General features: G+C 55.1%; 2 protein-coding genes across 2 annotated transcripts; one reads left to right on the plus strand and one right to left on the minus strand.

The window, feature by feature from the left end:
- Positions 1 to 307: 307 nt before the first annotated feature.
- TGME49_226900 (hypothetical protein) lies at positions 308 to 6,841 on the minus strand. Its single transcript, XM_002366302.2, has 5 exons — positions 4,135 to 6,841; positions 3,782 to 3,862; positions 3,266 to 3,413; positions 2,489 to 2,581; positions 308 to 2,070 (listed from the first exon to the last, which is right to left on the minus strand). The coding sequence occupies exons 1-5, from the start codon at positions 5,431 to 5,433 to the stop codon at positions 1,211 to 1,213; spliced, it is 2,481 nt and encodes an 826-aa protein (XP_002366343.1). The 5' UTR covers positions 5,434 to 6,841; the 3' UTR covers positions 308 to 1,210.
- A 2,734-nt stretch (positions 6,842 to 9,575) lies between these two features.
- On the plus strand, positions 9,576 to 17,379 carry TGME49_226890 (hypothetical protein). Its single transcript, XM_002366301.2, has 2 exons — positions 9,576 to 14,703; positions 15,046 to 17,379. The coding sequence occupies exons 1-2, from the start codon at positions 10,326 to 10,328 to the stop codon at positions 16,869 to 16,871; spliced, it is 6,204 nt and encodes a 2,067-aa protein (XP_002366342.1). The 5' UTR covers positions 9,576 to 10,325; the 3' UTR covers positions 16,872 to 17,379.
- The last annotated feature ends 557 nt before the right edge of the window (positions 17,380 to 17,936 follow it).

A 17,936-nucleotide genomic window follows, 5' to 3' on the forward strand; every position in this document is an offset into this window, starting at 1 on the left:
GTCTATGCCCATTTACGAATCCAGTTGTTTGAAGGTTTCTGGTTCCTATATCCACCTACTTCATACGTGCATCAAGGGGCACTATACAGCCCTTGGAGGCTCATGCATCCCGAAACTTAAGTCTGTCGTGTGTCGCAACAACGTCGACGCCTGGAATTCTTTGGAATTCATATTGAAATACATACGTACACGTATATGTATATGGATGCATACCTATGTGATCGTTATATATATATATATATATATATATATATATATATATATATATATATATATATATATATATGTCCTTCCGAAGAAGCATTAGTGAGGAGCCGTTTTATGCAGCTGGGCGGTCAATAGGCTGCAGGTGCAATTGGCGGCACGAGTATCCTTGTCTTCACGCGAAAACAGGGATCTCATAAAAGCAAGTTTTTGCTCTGAAGATCTAGAAAGTTTTCTTTTTGCCAGGAACAGGAGTTGTACATCTAGTTTCAACGCCTCGGTGGAGCCCGAAGTTAAGCACGCGAATTGTAAGGAGCCGAGTGCAGGTCATCTCAGCATCCGGCTCGTTTTCCTAGATTCGATAAGCAGTCTCTTTCGTTTGCAAACGTTATGAAATTCGTGGTCCAACGCTGAGTAGTTGTAAGCGTCGCCTGTTAGAGCAGCTGAAGATCGAGGAGGAACAGCCAAGCCTCTTTTGGCCAAGCACGAAGGTAAGGCGTCTTCGCAGGAAATATCAGTGTTCCGTCGACCAGCACGCGCTCCCAGTTCTTTTACGTTGAGGTTTCGGGAGCAAAGACAAATGGGCCAAGAACTACAACAACTTGTGGTGTGCAGACTGTACAGACACTTCACAATTTCGGCCGAACAAGCCCTCCCCGTGTGTGCGTCTCTCTTTGTCTCGGCAAGGCCCTTCGTGGTGCCGACCGCCATCGCCCATCATCGCCCATGCACAAACTAGTTCACGTCTCTCAGGCTCCCCGACTTGTCTCCTCTCTGTCTCTTGTCGCCGCTTTCGCCGTGTCTCTGCTTCATCGTTTCATGCGCCTTCTCTGGAACGGCCTTCCTCTCTTCCGTGTCTCCGCGTAACTGCCGCCGCACTCGTTCTTTTTTTTCCTCCACTCTCTCCCCCAGTTCTTCGTGATCCCCCTTTCCTTCCTGCTGTCTCGTTCTCCGTCCCGGGTGTCTCCTTTCGTGACCCAGGAGATTTTCCACTTGCTTGCTCGAGCTATCGGCTTTGATAAGGCCCTGACACCGCAGCGCCGCTGAAGGATGCATGCGTGAAGGGGATGAAGTTTCCGTGCGTCTGGCCGAGACGTTGAGAGAGACCGCCAGCCTGCGCAGGCTGTTCAGTCAAAACTCCCAAGGGCGGCGCGTGACCCTGTGCAGTCTGGGGAGACGGCTGAGGCACACCTCCCAAGACCCCAGGAAGCGATGCCGGAGGAAGCGAGGCGTGAGACAAGGGCAGCGTAGAAAGCAGCGAAGCATTCTCGAGGGAAAGAAGAGCGCCAGAAGAGTGAGGAGGCACGGGCGGTGCCAGCGCAGCTGAGGAGGGATAAGCCGCACTGGCGCTGAACTGCGTGTCTGCGGTCTTCTGGGCGGCCAACGGCTTGAGTGCACTTAGTGCATCACCCCCCTCCCCGGGTGTACGTACACCCGAAGGCGGGCCGTGAGAGAACGCCTGGGGCGCCTGAAAGGCAGGATCTACTCGAGACGAAGATGCTTTGCTGTGGTCTGCAAACCCAGGCAAAAATGCGACAGGGCAAGGTTGCTCCGGGGGTGTCTCTGAACTCAGTTGCCCGGGTCCGCCGGGAGGTCGCACAGCTGACGCTGGTGGCATCCTTGGAACTGGGCAAGACCCGGAAGGAGCAGCAGACGAATTCAAAGCAGCGGTGGGTGGAGTTGCTGTCGAGGGGACAGCGGCACAGGCCTGCAAAGGCGCAAGTCCGCTTGCCGGTGGCCTTCCAGATTGGGGCGGCGCGCCAGTCGTCTCTAAGGCTGCTCCCGGTGTATGGACAGGTCCGCTCCTGGGCGGCGCAGAGGCCTCCTCGTTTTCCTTCTTCGGCGCAGGCTTCGGTGGATGTGGAGCTGAGGGAAGCAAAAAGGGCAGAAACGCAGAGCATAGACAGATCTGGGGAAAGAATCCAATGTCTCGAAACTTTGTTCATAACACCATCCTAAAAAGCTAATATCAGAGGTTTCGAGAGATATCTAGTCTATCAAGAAAGTCAGGGAGAGAGAACGGGAGAAACAGGGTGAGACACGCCAGGAGAACAGAGAGAAGAAATACGCAAAGAACGGGGAAAAGGGGGTTGAGGGCGCATGATCCAGGCGAAAGGCTCCGTTGTTAAAGAGACTCGAAACGCCTTGAGGTGTATGTACACTATAGACCTGTAGGTATACATCGACGCAGAAACATGAACGTGGATGTTTATGGTTGCCTCACTTGATGCATAGGCACAAGTATACACACATTCAATTTTAGATCTTCTTTCGTGAGACTTACGCGCTTTCACATGGCGATCCACCACCTTGGTGAGGTACACGAAAATCTGCTGAGGCGTCTTTGTGCACACCGCAGCCGAGAGTTGCCGGAGATCTAGCGCGGCAAAATGACAGACAAGAGGCATACGCACCACTCAAACATTTCTGCTATCATTTGTCAGAAGCAGGCAACGCCTCCGTTAGCGCTCCTCAGGGAGATGTAAAGATACGCAGATCCGTGAACCTACGCAAACAACAACAGGTCTGTACATATAGATATTTATCTGTATGATTATGTATGTGCATACGCATGACGACATAGAGAGGCAGTGAAACAAACGCGAGTGGGGAAATGAGTCGACCTGGGCCCTTTCTAGCGGCCCAGAAGACCCGCATATAAGCCGAGAACCACGCGACTGTGAGAGCGGGTGAAGGAGCAGCTGCAGGCACAGTTGAACATGTCTGTGAACCGCGTTAGATGGAGAACGATATCGCATGGCCGTCGACAGAGCCAGGTTTCATGACAGTTTCAACCGAGGCCCGACACGGAGCTCGACGGTTCGGGTCTCGTCTGCTAACAGGCCGTTCGACGTCGCAGGTGCACTGTTCCTCCCTTAGATCCCCTTACGTCTGAGCGCAAGAATAAATCAAACCACGCGTAAACTCCACCATTCGCATCTATTAGACGCTACATGTCGTTTCCTCTCCAAAGCGCATACGTCTTTCCCCTGCTCTTTCCACCCTGTTGTGTTGGGGTCTGCAGGTTGCATCCGCGTTCTCCAGCTGTTTGTGTTCTGACCTAAGTTCGGCGTCCTCAGAGCGTGGTGGAGACGCTGCAGTTCTTCGTGTGACCAGAAGTCGGTATTGCTTCGAAATCTCTGTTCAACCTGAGAGACCTCCTCCGCCGTGTCTTTCGCAAACGCAGCTTGCCGACTTGGAGCCGGTTGCTAGAAAGCGACAAGCGGCAACGACACAAGATGAGGCGAACGAGGAGACAAAGAAGCAGAGAACAAGCCAGAGGCGACGCGTACATCTCTTGAACTTTTTCGAGTGCACTGCGTTCGAAGTGTGTACGCGGGGGTGGAACGACCTGGGACGCCACATGCACCTGCCGGAGTATAGACACCGTAGCAGAGAGCGCAAAACGCGAGCGCAGATGCGCGGCCGACGACTGTGTCGAGAAACGAGACACCGGAGGACAGGTCAAAGAAACGGAAGGGAGTACCCGGCGACGAGCGAACGAATTTGAAAGCTGGAGACACCCGAGCAGAGCGAAACCGCGTTTCTCTGTTTCTCTTGGAAACTCTGCTCTCACCTGGTCTGCCAGCATTGCGAGAAAGAACAGGTTCTGCTGAAGCCTCTCGAAGAAACACACAGCCTCGTCGTACCGTCCACTCTGCGGCCAAGTCAGAGCACCAAGACAAGTCGACCGATGGGCACACAGCCGCGAAAGAAGGCTCAAACACAGCGCCTTGATTCCATTCAAACATCTCGAAGAAGCAAAGCGCAAAACACCAGAACTCGAGGCAGAGAATCGGATCTGATCCCCGACCCTGGATGCAGGTGCGTTCCGACGCGCCGCCGCTCCCTCTCTTCTAGCAGCGAGAAAACGAGGGTCTCTCGCTTTCGCCTCTCCTCCCTTCTTCCCGTTTCCTCTCGTCTTCTCACCGCGAGGTTCTCATGGACCGCGAAGAGCATCTGGTCGTTCTCCAGAAGCTTCGCTTCGATCAACCTGGACACTGTCTCCGCGCAGAATGCCATTTCCTCCTGCACTGAATCTCCAGAAGCCGAGTGCAGCGGCGGGTCGACAAAGTACTCCGGAGGCGACGCAGACATGCGGGGGATGTCCTTCGCGCATGCAGTTGAGTTCTGAAGAAGAAACTGAGGCGCGCCGCTGATGCCCGGAAAGGCCCGGTCATGCAGAGGGAAGGGTGGAGACGGAGTCGCCGAGTGGGGAACAGACGGAAGTTCCAAAGAGGCAGAGACACTCGCGGGGTGCTGTGGCCCAGGCGCCTGCGGCTGCGAAGACCTGAAACTCGGTGCCGCAACTGCAGAGACACCCGGAACCCCCTGTGGGTGCACAGCCGATGAGAGAGAAGAAGACTGTGGAGAAGAAGAGAGAGAAGAAGGGTGTGTGGACGAGCAGAGAGCAGGCAGATGTGCGGGAGAAGGAAGAGAAGGAGACGAAGTCAGATGCGACGAAGAAGCCAGAGAAGATGAGGAAAGAGACGGAGCAGAGGAAAGAAAAGGTCCAGTTGGTGTGTGGTGACTAGGTGCCTCGCTTGGCTTCCCAGGCTCTGCGGCGGAAGCGGGGCAAACCGGCGGAGCCGGCACCAGCGCCGTGGTGCCGCCGCGACCGCTAGTTGGGCTCCTGGGCTGTTCTTTGTCTGTGGCGCGCTTGGCGGGAAGGCTTGGAGCCCCAAGGGAGGCGTCACCTTCGCCTCTCGAGGCAGAACCAGCCAAAGTTGGAAGGAGAGACACCACGGGCTGGACGCCTGTTTCTTGGTGGCGCACCGTATTAACTCCGTGTACATACACCCCAACCGACGCCGTCGACCCCCCAGAAGAAGCAGGAGCGGACAAGGAGGTCGGGACTGGAGGACAGACAAGCTGCTCATCTGTCTGCGCCGCGTTGAGACGCGCCGCGTCCTCGCTTCCGGCTGTATGTAAACCCAACCGCGAGCTTGGGTGCACCCCCGCAGTTCCCTCCTCAGCGCAGAAAGAGAGGTCGTTGGTGAGAACCGGAGTTTCCCTTCTATTTGGCGCCTCTTGAGCGACAAAGTTGCCATCGGGGTCTTTTGAGGACTCACGCACGGTTGCTTCCAGAGCGCTTTCCACGGAGTCCGCTGCATCTCCCTCGGTCTTTGATTTGCTTTCTGGGGATGCCGCAGCGTCTGCTGAAGACTGCTCTTCTCCGCCGTCGACGAGGGCATCGAAGAAGGCGTCAATGTCTTCCAGTGTCGCCATTCTTGCAGACGAAAAAAGGGGGATCTGTAAAGCTAAGCGGTTCCGTTTCAGGCGAAGTCCATCGTGTCCAGAAACGCAAATCAATTCGCGTACAGACACGGTACACAAACAGTGAGGGAGATACCTGACACACTTCACCACAAAATCGAGTTGCTCTGTCTGCCAATATTTTGATATACATCTACAGAGAGCCTTTGAAAAGAGCAGCTTGAGCGCCCATTGCGCAGCAGAGAGAGCTCCTTTAGAGACCACGAGCACCCTTGCGGTGTTGACGGGTGTCAGCGAAACTTGAAGTTTCACGGTCAGAGTAGGAGGGGGGATGGCGAGGGAGAGGAAGTGTGCCGGAGCATTCAGCTTGCGAGGAGAATTTCGGCGGGGAAGGGATGTCCGCAGCGAGTTCCGGGTGATTTGACGTAAGCATCAAAAGCTCGTTTAAAAAGTGGAGGAAGACACAGCCTCTCGAATTCGCTGCTCATTCAGCGCAAGTCGAGCTCTCTTCTCTGTCTTTCATGGCACCTGCACTATCTGCAGTCTCCGTTCTCTGACAGAGAAGAGGAAGGAAATTGGAGCAGAAGAGAGCGGGAAATCCAAATGGGAAAACCGCGGGAGAGAACTCACAGAGATGCGTGTGGACTCTCCCTCGGACGGCAGCACGAGAACAGGAAAAGAAGGCGAGAGCCGGAAACGGAGAAGCTGGGGTGTACAGACACCTCAACAAGTAAGAGCTTTCTCGACCTCAGAGGAGCATGCAGAGAAAGCGAAAATTCAGAGCAAGATGGGTCTGGAAGGACAAAGATAAAAGAAGCAAGTGACGAAAACGCAAAACGGGCGCGCATGCGATCACTTCTCGACAACATGCTCTTCCGGGTGTTCTCTCCCGAGCTCGAGTGCTCGAGTGTGCTCTCTCTCGCGCGCGCGCTGCTTCGGCGGCAGATAACCTCGCGACGAGGTTCGCTTCTCGAGTTTTTTCGTGGCAGAAATCCCTTTCTGTTCACCTGCATGTGTGTGGATCAGCACGTTCTTGACCGTCAGCTTCAGAGCAGAGAGGAAAAACGAAAATTCTCTCCGCGCACTGTGGCTGAGACTCGGATTTCAGTCACAATCGAACACGCAAGCTTCGCTATCGTTTTACTTTTAGGGAGTTTCGCCGCTTGTTTGGCTCTGTACAGTCTGTGCTGGAAAACGCGCTCGTCTCTTTTCCGAACTGGGCATGTCTTCAGTTTCGTTGTTAATGGAGCATCTCTTGTTAAGTGCTTTCTTCGCTGGTCGCTAAACAGCTTCAGGGACGGCAGTTGCTTAACAGTTCTCAAGTGAAACTTATGCAACTCAAGTGAAACCTGCACACACAGACTACGGTGCAATTCTCTCTTGTGTCCATGCGCTTCATATCTGTCACCACTTTGAGCGGCTCTGGAATCTGGTTTCGCTAGTTGCCAGAGTTCTCGTTGGCGTTCGTCAAGTGAAACGAAACTGGGAACACTTCACTCTCTCCAAGAGCTTTCAAGCTTCCACCGAAAACGTAGCTTTCGCGTTGCCGAAGAGTTCTTTGCCGGAAGTTTGTAGATTCATAGATATGCTGAAGGCTCTCAAACGCGTTCTCGCAGAATAAAACGCGGACCTTGTACACAAAGAGACTCAAGGTGTAAACGGGGAGTTCAACTACTCCCAGTGCATGCTTACCAGACAGAGGTCGTTTATAGAAGCCAGCAAACAAGACCCACCAAATGGAAGGTTCAACGTCATCCCACTGAAGTGAGAGAAACGGATGATTCAGAAGTTTAAGCTACCAGGTACAGCTCGAGCAGTTCTCAAGAATGCAGGCGAGGATCCGGCTCTTTGTGACACTCTAGCGTTGCACCTTGAATGTGGTCTGCGGTGTCTCTTAAGGCACTCTGACCAACAGCGTGTGGAAGTCTCTTCTGCAGAACTCTTGAAACCTAGCGCTGCTGCTGCGTCACCGAGTTTAACGTCTATTCCTTCTCCGGCAGGTGGACACCCGGGAGCTCTTAACCAGTAGTCGAACGCGTGCGTTTCTTCCTGGGATGAAGTTCCGTCATTCTACAAAAGACGTTCCGGCGAGTCGTGACCCCGACGTCGCAGGGACAGGTTACCTCGTCACCGAGGGGAGTGCGTGGAGGTGCAAGCAAGACAATGTGGCTGGACCTTTCCCAGTGGAAGTCTCGGCGAGAGTCGTTTTCCGTATTTCGAGAGTGTTTTGGTGGGGAAACAGAGGCAGCTGAAGCTTTCTGTTTTGCGGAGACTTTCCAAGAAGATGTAGGAAGTAAATGACGCTGGTTCGCCTTTTGCGTCGACACTTGTTGATCGGAAAACACAGAAAACAACGTGACTGCGAACGAACCTTCAGTCTGGTGTATCGACAGCTGGGGTTTGCTGTGTTGAGGGAAAGTCTTGAGAGGTCGGGGACACCGGACCTCCGCTGAAAACATTCGGGCATTCGACGCCGACAGTTGACGTTGTGAATGCGTCGCACACACCTGCGACTCTTCTGACTGTCAGAAACCATTTTTCGAGCTTTCCTGGACTTTCCAAAGGAACAAAGCGAGCATTTTCCTGACAAATCGTGTGCGTGAGGGAAGGTCCCAAAGCAACTGTGGACTCTCGGGTCCTCGACGGAAGCGGTTGGGAGCTCGTTTTCATGGTTCTGTCAGCAGAGGGTATGTTTGTTTCCGTCGCTCTCCTTTCCTGTTCTCAAAGGGGGAGGAGTGAATCACTGGATCCAAAGAAAGTCGGCAGAAACGGATGTTGCCAGAAAGACCGGAAGTGAGAAATCAGCGAAACAGTAGAGGCTACATGCTCTCGGGACAGGGTTTGAACCCTGAGACGAACGCCGCTGCTCTGGACACCTCAAGAGCGCACACCTGACATGCAATCTCGAACCTCACCTGACACACACGACCGACAGACTGTTGTTTCTGCGCAGCAAGGAAGGAGAGCTGTGGAACATCTCAGGAAGGACCGTTCAGAAGAACATGCAACATGGAGAGCGCGGCTGGGGAAAGCAACGGTTCTGTGTCCAGAAACAAAGACGAACTTCAAGGACGGCCCAAGGCCATGCTGTGAGTCGCGAAGTCCGTATCCAGCTGCGTAGAAAGAAGGGAGACATACAATTGACCCTCGTGCCGACGAAAAGAGGCGAAACATGAAGCGCTGACAGGAAAAAGCGATGACAGCAAGTGCGAAGAGAGAGAAGTCCTTTGCTCGTGGGGGACACACAGGAGACCGTCCATCCTAACGCCGATGTAGCTTGTTCTCCGAAACGAGACCTGATGAGTTTCCTGTCCCCAAAACATCCTCTACCAAGTTCGTCTCCTCTGGCAAGCAGGAGCATTTTCGGATTGCACAACCCCAGCAGAAACCACACGCCACCCTCCTGGTCGCAGACTGAACGATCCATGCTTGAAAATTAATTCCATGAAAATGTCCCTCCTTCAAAAAAATTGAAAAAAATTGATTGATCAGTCGGCTTCGCCACATAGTAATGTACAATCACATCTCTGTTTATATATATATATAATATATATATATATATATATATATTTATATAGTTTTGGAGACTTACATACGCCTATACGCATGTATACGTACCCACTCACGTGTATACGCATCTATAGTCTTCCTTCGCTTGCTTTGAAGAACTTTTGAAGAACAGATGAACAAGGGTGTCTTCTGCTGTGTGTCACTTGTTGAAAGGTTCACGTCGTCCATTGCCTTGGCTAGTTGCACTCACTTTGCTCGTCCCTCGGGCAGCGCTTTTTTTCTCCCTTCGAGCTCGCGCTTGCGCAGTCCTGCCTCGTGTACATCCCCGACTCCTCCTACTACAACTAAGACCCCGTCCTCCACAGTGATGGTCGCACTTCTCGGAACTTGCATCTTCGTACAACTGTGTGTAGGTATCCTGTTGATTCTGCGTTTTTCTGCATGCACTTCGGCAAAAAAGCGAGAGATGCGGTAGCCACCACTTCGACTGCATGCACCCCCCGCGGGAGAGCGACGTGGAGTCCACGTCTCCGTTGTCTTGTTCCGCAGAGAGGGGGATTGCCTGAAAAGAGCATTTTCTTTTGAAGAAAGCATTTTTCTATGGTTCGGGAGGAACGCCAGGCCTTTCTGCCTTTCTGCAGAGACTTGCATACTGGGGAGGAAGACGGCATGGTCCCTCCGTGTGCTCGCTCTTCGTTTGATCTCTGCTGCATGTCTCTCTCGCGTCACCGTTGTTTCTGCAGGCAAAAGCGCTGAGAGCGGTGTCTCCGCGCTGTGTTTGTGCACTTTCTCTGGACCCTCTTGCCTTTTTTCGGAGTGATCGTGAAAACTTGCCGACGAGGGAAAAGGAAACGCAACCCTCTGTTTCCGCAAGGCTCTCTCGCCGCACACACAACGCGTTATCACCCGCCCCCGTCCGTCCGTGAGTGCCTTCTGCCCTTCCACGGTTTCTGCTTTGCTAAAAACAACGCCTGCGGCTTCTTCGCCGCGTTCCGGGATAGTCCTCCCCCATCCATCCAGGGGCGGACTCGCTCTGCCAGAGATTTTTCACGGCTACTCGAGGAGAGAGACCCTCAGGAGAGAAGAAAGAACGCACCCGCCGGGCCAGAAGTGACACTCTCTTCAACACCTCTCGGGTGTACGTACACCCACCCGCAGCTGTCGTCTCTCCGTCTCCAGCCTGCTTTCCGGCGATCTTCAGTGAGTCACAGTGAAAGTCGCGTTCCTCCCTGAAGGTCTCCGTCCGTCAGCGTTACACAAAAGTATTACATCGGTACACACACACACATTTGTATATGTATGTATGTTTGTATGTGCATAACTCTGTTTATATTGTTACGACTAGCTTGATGTTTCCTTCCTGTTTTTTGTGCGTTTGATTCCCGTGAGGGCAAATGGCGCCTGCTCCACCGTTTGGCGTATTTTTCGCTTCCGCGGGCGAAGAGCGTTTTCCGGACGCCTCGCAGAGCGAGAGGGAACCGAAGGAGAATGCCCCGTCGTTTCTAGCGTACCGCATTCTTCCTCCCCTGTCTGCGACGATTCCACCGCTCTCTTCTCGCGCTCCACATCCGGTTGTCTCCCAAGGAGCTTGTGCCGCCTCTCGGCACCACCCTCCTCTCGTTCGCCACCTGCTCGACAATTCCATCCCTCTGCCTCAGCAGCTGGCTTCTCTCCTTCCCCCGGAAGAACACAGCTCCGCGTCCGACAGTTCTTCTCTGATCTCCGCGGCTGCCTTGCCAGGCTCCTCTGCATGCGCTGCTTCCGAGGGAGCACGCGAAGCGTGTGGGGCTCGCGCGCCCGCCTCTGACTCGCCCACCAAGTGTCTCGACACCCCGACAGAGACTCGCAGGAGACTCCGATCTGCGAAGACTCCGGTGTCTCCTCGCGTCTCGAAGTCAGCACTGACCTCCTCTTCTAATGCGTCTTCTTCCTGGACATCGTCTTCCGGCGCGCCTTCTTCTTCAACATGTTCGTCAAGTGTCTCTTCTTCTCCTCCGTCTGGTGTCTCTCATCACAACACCGCCCGATTCGCTCCACTGCTGCAGTATGCGAGCAGTCCGCAACCGCCGTCTCTTCTGATTCCGCCGTTCTTCTCCTCTCCGGCGACCCCGCAGCGGTCAGCCACGGCACTTCAGTCGGAGCTGGCGTCTTCTGCCCTTCGCTGTCGTGCAGCAGAACTGCAGCACCGGCGCCTCCTACGGGCTCTCGCGGCTGCGGTGTATCGAGCTGTTCAACCGCATGCAGCGAACTTGGCGAGCATCATTCAAGTGCATGCACTCGCCGCAGCCGCGGATCTCCACGCCTCCGCTTCCAACGAAATAGAGGCCAGGCTCTCGGGTGACCTCCCTGAGTCCTTCGGTCTACACGGTTTTGATCTGAACGGACATGGTGCTTCTCCGTCTCTCTTCTCTTCTCCTGTTCTCTCTTCCTCTTCTTCTCCCTTCCCCTCCTCTTTTTCTCCCTTTTCACTGGATGGAGGCGGCGGCGCGAGTCCTCTCTCTCCTTTCGCGGAGAAGACGAGACCGGAGACGTTTACGAGCCAACGAGGGAACGTCTTCTTTCGAGGCCGGCGGGGCGATGTCTTCGACTTCCTTCCTGTCGTGGTGGCGGCGGCCGGGGTCGACGCGGGAGACCACCGACTTGCTGTGCAGCTGCTGAACTTTGAGTGCATGCGCCGGAGCCGCCTCAGCTGGAGGAGATGGCGAAGGCGGCAGTTGCTCTCGAGAAAGGCTTCGGAGGCAAGCGACGAGGACAGCGCTGGAGAGAAGACGGTTCGCAGAAGCCGCAGGGACGAAGACGCGTCGGAAAGACAGGACGGCGTCTTCTTCTTCCGGGCCGCCGTCCTTCGCGCCTCTGAGTGTTCGTGCCTGGCGGCCGCGGTCCAGTCCATTTACCAGCAGCTGACGAGCATGGCTTGTTGTGCGCTTTCGCAGTCAGGAAAAAACTCGTTAGTTCTGCCTTTCGCCCCCGACTCGCAGCGCGGCTCCCGCGCCTCTCGCGCAGACGCAGAGGCGGCTCACTCGCTCTTTTCGACTGTCAGTGAACAGATGGAGGAAGCGTTCTTCCCCCTCCTATCCGCGGCGCTATCCCACGAAGACATCTCGACTGCGGGGGCGTGGAGCGTCTCGCCCAAGGCGCAGTGTACGTACAGCAAGTCGCTCGAAGGTCTGCTCTTTCCGCGGCTCGACCCCAAGGGCGAGGCTCCGCTGTTTCCTGCGGGGACAGGAGAAGAAGAAGGAGACGGCTCAAGTCTCCCAGGAGACAGCAGCTTGTTGGCTGCAAAGCGCTTCGACGGAATTTGCGAGAAACTGGAAGTGTGGTGGCGGGGCCTGAACATTTTTCCAGAAAACGGGAGAATGACGAAATCCCGGGGACGCCGCGACAAACTTGGCGTCGACACCTTGCTCGAGGAAGGCAGTCTGCGTCGTGCCAAGACTCGCAGACAGAAACAGATGAAGGAACTCTGGGGTAGCAGCGACGAGGAAGTGGAGCAGGAAGCAGAAGCAGCTGAAGCTTCCGATGAACTGCCGGACGAAAACGAGAGCGGCGAGCCCTCGCGCGCCGGGAGTCCTTCTCCTCTCCCGTGTGCCGCTACGTCTGTTTCGCCTTCTTCCTCAGAGCCCCAGGAGACACCGGAAGCCAGCTCGCAGCCTGCAGTGTCGCCTCCGCTGTCTGTCGGTACGAGCGTTTTTCGACCTGTCTGTCTCTCTCGGCGTGGAGAGGGCGGCCGCGAAGGCTCCGACTCTGTGCAAGTCTCCTCTGCCGTGTTGCTGGTCGTTTTGGAAGAGACGGAGGCCTTTCCTCTGCCCCTGTTGTCGTCGCTTTTGCACCTCCTGTCCATCCTTCGCATGCAATGTCGCATGCCATTCCTCGTTGTCGCTGCCGCCTCCTCGAGTTCGGCGATTCGCCAGTTCCTTTGCGACTCGCGCGCGACCAACAGTCTTGCCGTCGAGGCCGCGACGCTGCTTCAGCCTTCGCTGGTGCAGCAGCAGATCGTCAATCTGCTTCTCGCCTGCTCTGCCGCTCTTCCCTTCTCCCTCTCGATGCCCTCGCTCTTGGTGCTCCTCCAGCACCTCGAAGAAAACGTCGCGCCGTCTGTCCTTCAACTTGCGCGCGTCTTCCAAGTCGTCGTGCGCCAGTTCTACCAAGCGCACCCGCTCGCGTTTCTCTGTCGCGGCTTCGACGACGTCTTGCCCCTCTTGCATGCAGCGGAAGAGCAGACAGAACGCGAAGCGTCGCGCGCTGCGGGAGAGCGAGAAGACTCAGAGGGAGAGAGCCCCACAGGAGACAACCGAAACGCAGAAAGAGGCAAGAGCAAGAACGCGAACGACCGCGAGTCAATAAGGGAGAAGGAGAGAGAGACGGAAAGCATGGAAGCGAAGGAGGCGCGGCTTGAGCAGGACGAAGCATGTATCACCACTGCGGAGCCATCGCTGTTCTCGGAGGAGAAAGAAAAACGCGAAGACGCGAAACGCCTGCAGACGCGTGCGTCCCGCTTGCTCAACAAGTGGACTCGACGCACAGAGCTCCTCGCTTTCTCCTCCATCACAGATGATCATATTCGGCTCCTCACGCAGCTGCTCCGGAACGCGACCGAGGTGTACGTACACCTCGTGGCCTCCCAGCAACACGGCGGCTTCTTTTTTGACCGCTGTTGTTGGCAACAGGAACAGCTTCTACAGAAAAGTGCCTCTGTGCTCGGAGGCGCGGGGCCGCGAGTGTCGCCGCTGTCGCGTCGATCCCGCCCTGGCAAAGAAAACGAGGAATCAGAGGAGGAAGAAGAAAAAACGAAGAGACAGCCCTCGGGCGACGGAGCCGCGATGCTCGCGAAACTCAACGACCCGCTGCATGCAAGACAAAGCGGTTCGCGCCTCACTGAGTCCTCCACCTCCAGTTCTTCCTGTGCTTCTTTCTCTGCTTCTCCCTCTTCTGCTCCTCCCTCTTCTCCTCCTCCCTTGTCTTCTTCTCGCTCTTCTTTTCCTTCTTTTCTTCCAGGGTGTCGGCGTTCGGGCGCTTGTGTGTCGCGTCGAGCGGTGTTGGCGCTGCTGCGCGCGTGGTGGGGCGGCCGGGGGTTGTCGATTTTTTCTCGTCTGCAAGAAGATTTTCGCGAGCGAAGGAGCGCGTTGGAGAGGCAGCGCGTCAGTCTGAAGGCGCGGGAAGCCGCGGACGAAGAGAAGCTGCGTCGCGAGGAGCGCGACACCAACATGGCGCTGATTTGTCGGGAGATCCTCCCCCAGGCCGTAGGCGAGTTGGCGGAGCGCCGCGTCGGAGTCGCGCTCGCCTTCCGGCTTCTTCTGCTTCTTCAGCAGCAGCTGGAGCGCCAGAGGAGAAGCGGGAGAACGGGGACCGAGGAGAGCGACTTCAGCTACTTGCTGCCTGGCGCCGTGCCTGGCGCCGCGCCTGACGCCTCTGAAGCGTCGCGGGCTTCACGTCGAGAGAAGAAGCCTCAAGGTGACACACCCGCGACGGCGGCGGCGACTGCGAAGCGCCGGCCAGGCGGGAAGCCAAAACGCGCGAAGCAGGCAAGAACGGAGACAGAGAAGGAGACAGACGATATGCCCAACGACGACAAAGACGAGCAGGGATCCGGGGCCTTTTCAGACGAAGAGGGCGACGAGACAGGGGACGCGCGGGACTGCTGGTGGCGCGGAGCCGCCGAAGCAGAAAGCGGAACTCGAGCGATGATCGATGAACTTGAAAGACTTCTCGGAGTCCACGAAGAAAATGCCTGTCTCCTGCGGAAAACGCGGCCGCAGCAACGCGTTCAAGAAAGTCAGTCTCCAGGATACCATCCAGAGAACGGGATCCACGGTGTCGACACGGATTTTCTCGAAGCTGCAAAAATGTAAATTACATAACTATAATTACATGTGCAGGTCGATAGAGAGCTTAAATGTACATATGAAGATAGACAGATCTACGTGTGTATTTTTGAAGCGCGAAAAAGAAGCAGGCAATCACTGTAGATCGAAACTCGAGACATGGATAACGGTAGGGAACTCGATCAAGAGGGAGGTGCCTAGAGGGACTGGGTGTGTGTGTGCCGAGGCGCCTTTCTTGTTGGGTGTTGCCCCGTTGCTAGCTTTTCGTCTGTTTCCCTGTCTTTTTTCGCAGTGGCGCGAGCTTGCCGAAACGTAGGAGAAGATCTTCACCGCTTGTTGGGGACTCTGTATGAGGACTTGGCAGTTGCGGCTCCAGCTCGAGTGTTCCACGATTGCGGCGGCTTCGCGGAGGGAGGCATCGCAGATCCGTCGGCCTTGTCGCTTCCTCTGAAACTCTTTTTCCAGCAGGGGCACCGCGAGCTGTGTCTCCTCCGTCTCTTCCTGGCGGCTAGGTCTTCCCCCGATTCGGTTCCGGATGCGTCGGGTGTACATACAGCCGAGATTTTGCATGCACTCGACAACCTGCGACTCCTGGTTGGCGAGCTGGACGAGGCGTCACTGGCGCTTGCAGCAGGACCGAAGCGCGAGAGCTGCGCGGTCTTCTTGCCGAGTAGAAAAAGGACTTCCGTTTCTCCGCTCCGAGAGGCGGGGAGCGAGGCGGCGTGGGGTGTATGTTCAGCCGGCAGGCCGAGGAAAGCCTTCGGGTCGGTCGCCTCGCTTTCTTCCCCGGACGCAGCGCCTCTGGGCGCGGCTGCGCCGAGCCGCAAAAGCGCCGGGGACGGAGAGAAGGAGACCATGCCGTCTCTCGCTCAGCTGTACACGCTGAAGCTGCGTTTCTTACACGTTGTTGAGGAGCTGCTGCTTCTTCTTCTTCTCCCGCTGCCCTCTTGGCATCCCCTGGGCACTGAGCTGGCTGTGTGGGGCGGGTCGCTCGCTATCGAGGTGGCGGCCGCGGGCCTCGCGCTTCCCTCTGCAAAGGAGCTGGGCGGGCGTCGCGCGGAGCGTCAACTCGTCTCAGCTGCTCAAACAGTCTGTGCGCGATTGGAGCCGATTCCGCAGCGAGAGACTTTGGAGCACTTGGCGATCGTCAATCCGTTCTACCTTCAGCAGTTCGAGGACTCTGAGGACGAGGAGACGCCCAGCCGAGCCGGCAGCCAGACCCCGCACGACGCGGCGTCACCTGTGCTGTTGGAAGACGTCTCTGTGGTGTACCGACTCCTGGGCGACGCAGGGAAACGCGTAGGGATGTGGGATCTCTTTTGCGCCTTTTGCCGGGAGACGCTCGAAGGGCGTATAGCCCAGGAAGCGGCGAAGTTGGGAGACAACGCAGAGACAATTGAGGAGGAGAAGCGCGGGCGCAGCCGCGAAAGAGGCAGGGAGAAGAAGATGCAGGGGAAGCACTTCGAATTCGAGGTCCTAAGCAAAATGGAAGACGAGGGAAATGCCAACGCTGGACAGACCTCCCAAACTCTTGCGGGTGCCGCAGCCTCCTCTGCCTCGGCTGTCTCCTCTGTCTCCTTGCCTCCGGTGAATCTTCTGCAGCAGCTTCAGTTTCGCTTCGCGGTGGCTGTGGGGTCTCTGGACCATCAACTGGGTCTGCTGCGACTTCCGACTGCAGGGGCGTTTGCGGCAGCTGCTGAGCAGGCTCTCGTGGGAGGCCAAGGCGAAGACGGCGAGCTTCTGTTTGCGTGCGAGGGCGAACCTGAGGAAATCCCGGAGGAAGAGAAGGACGGAGAAAGCAAGCCGAGTGACTCGCGTGCGTGGAGAGAGAAAAGCAAAGGGAAACGGGGCCCTTCGCGCTTTGCCCGAAAAAGAGTCGAAGAAGACAGCGAAGCCGAAGTCGCCAAGGAAGTTCAAGACGAACTCCGACAAATGAAGGAGCTGCTCCACGGGGTGTATGCACACCGCACACAGTTCGGAACCGTGTACGTACGGGACTGCCAGCGAGAGATCCAGGAAGAGGAGACGGAGGATGCGCCGAAACTGGAGAAGAAACGCAGACGCAGAAAGACGACCAACGCGAAAAAGAGAAGAAACCGAATGGAGGATTCTTCGTAAACGCGGTGACAAATAAAGTCTGTGAATCCCTCGACATATCTATATATCTAGAGGTAGATGATTGTGTGGAGATCATCAGTAGGGCTTGAAAGGAGACGTTATTCTCTTGTTTTTTCTTTATCTCAGAAGACGACAGAAAATGAGGCGACACGTATTTGACGAGTGTGTCGTTTCGTCGCGCTGTCGTTGGTTGAACAGGCGCGAGTTCATCCTGAGAAAAACGACGAGACGTTGCTATGCTTTGTCAAACTTGCACATCGTTTTGGATGTTTCGGACCCAGGGAGACTTGACGCGAGTTGCTGTCGACGTCGCCTGTCTATCCGCGCCAGTTTAGTTTTTACTTGGTGACGCTTCAGGAAACTCGCAAAATCCTCTCAGAGGGGTCGCGCTGGTTGTGTGTGCCTGAGTTCTATTTTCTCAACCGGAGTGCGACAGGCGAGCTGCAAATCCGTGGACGCTTTGCCCGTTTTCCTTTCGGAATGCATGACCTTGACTCACAGTCTCCAGCTTGAAAAAGGTTTCTGCTCCTCGTCGGGAGCTGAGTCACTTCCAAGGCAACAGTGCAGGCTTTCTGGTTGGCAGGGTAAGATGGAGGAGTCTCGAAACGAACGTGCTCCTACCAAGAAGGGAACTAGAGCATTTGTCTCCTATATATATATATATATATATGAATATAATATATATATATATATGAATATAATATATATATATATATGAATATAATATATATATATATATGAATATAATATATATATATATATATATATATATGAATATAATATATATATATATATATATATGTAATTCGGTGTCGGCCTTTGTCGCTTAGTCAAACGTGATCTGATGACTAGTGTTGTGTTGCAAGGACTGGGATGCAAATGTGTTTGCCAAGAAGAGTGAAATACCGCACAGCATCTGGCTTGCATTCCCGGTGGTTTTTTGCAAGAAATACGACAACCTAGAACCTGCGTTCTCATTGTATTCTTCAGGTGATAACAAGACTTGATGCACGCTTTCTAGAGTGTCACTGATGTTTGGGCGTGTACATGCTAGCTCCACAAAAA

This window comes from Toxoplasma gondii, chromosome X (genome assembly GCF_000006565.2).
Source record: "Toxoplasma gondii ME49 chromosome X, whole genome shotgun sequence".
Lineage (NCBI taxonomy): Eukaryota > Apicomplexa > Conoidasida > Eucoccidiorida > Sarcocystidae > Toxoplasma > Toxoplasma gondii.

What these genes read in the sequence shown, in the direction of transcription:
- TGME49_226890 (XM_002366301.2), top strand. Translation starts at nt 10,326, where the DNA reads ATGGCGCCTGCTCCACCGTTTGGCGTATTTTTCGCTTCCGCGGGCGAA. An exon ending in GCAGCAACGCGTTCAAGAAA is followed by an intron (nt 14,704 to 15,045) that starts GTCAGTCTCCAG and finishes CTTTTTTCGCAG; the next exon opens with TGGCGCGAGCTTGCCGAAAC.
- TGME49_226900 (XM_002366302.2), bottom strand. Translation starts at nt 5,433, where the DNA reads ATGGCGACACTGGAAGACATTGACGCCTTCTTCGATGCCCTCGTCGAC. An exon ending in TCGCAATGCTGGCAGACCAG is followed by an intron (nt 3,414 to 3,781) that starts GTGAGAGCAGAG and finishes GTCGCTTTCTAG; the next exon opens with CAACCGGCTCCAAGTCGGCA. An exon ending in TCTGAGGACGCCGAACTTAG is followed by an intron (nt 2,582 to 3,265) that starts GTCAGAACACAA and finishes TTGCCGCGCTAG; the next exon opens with ATCTCCGGCAACTCTCGGCT.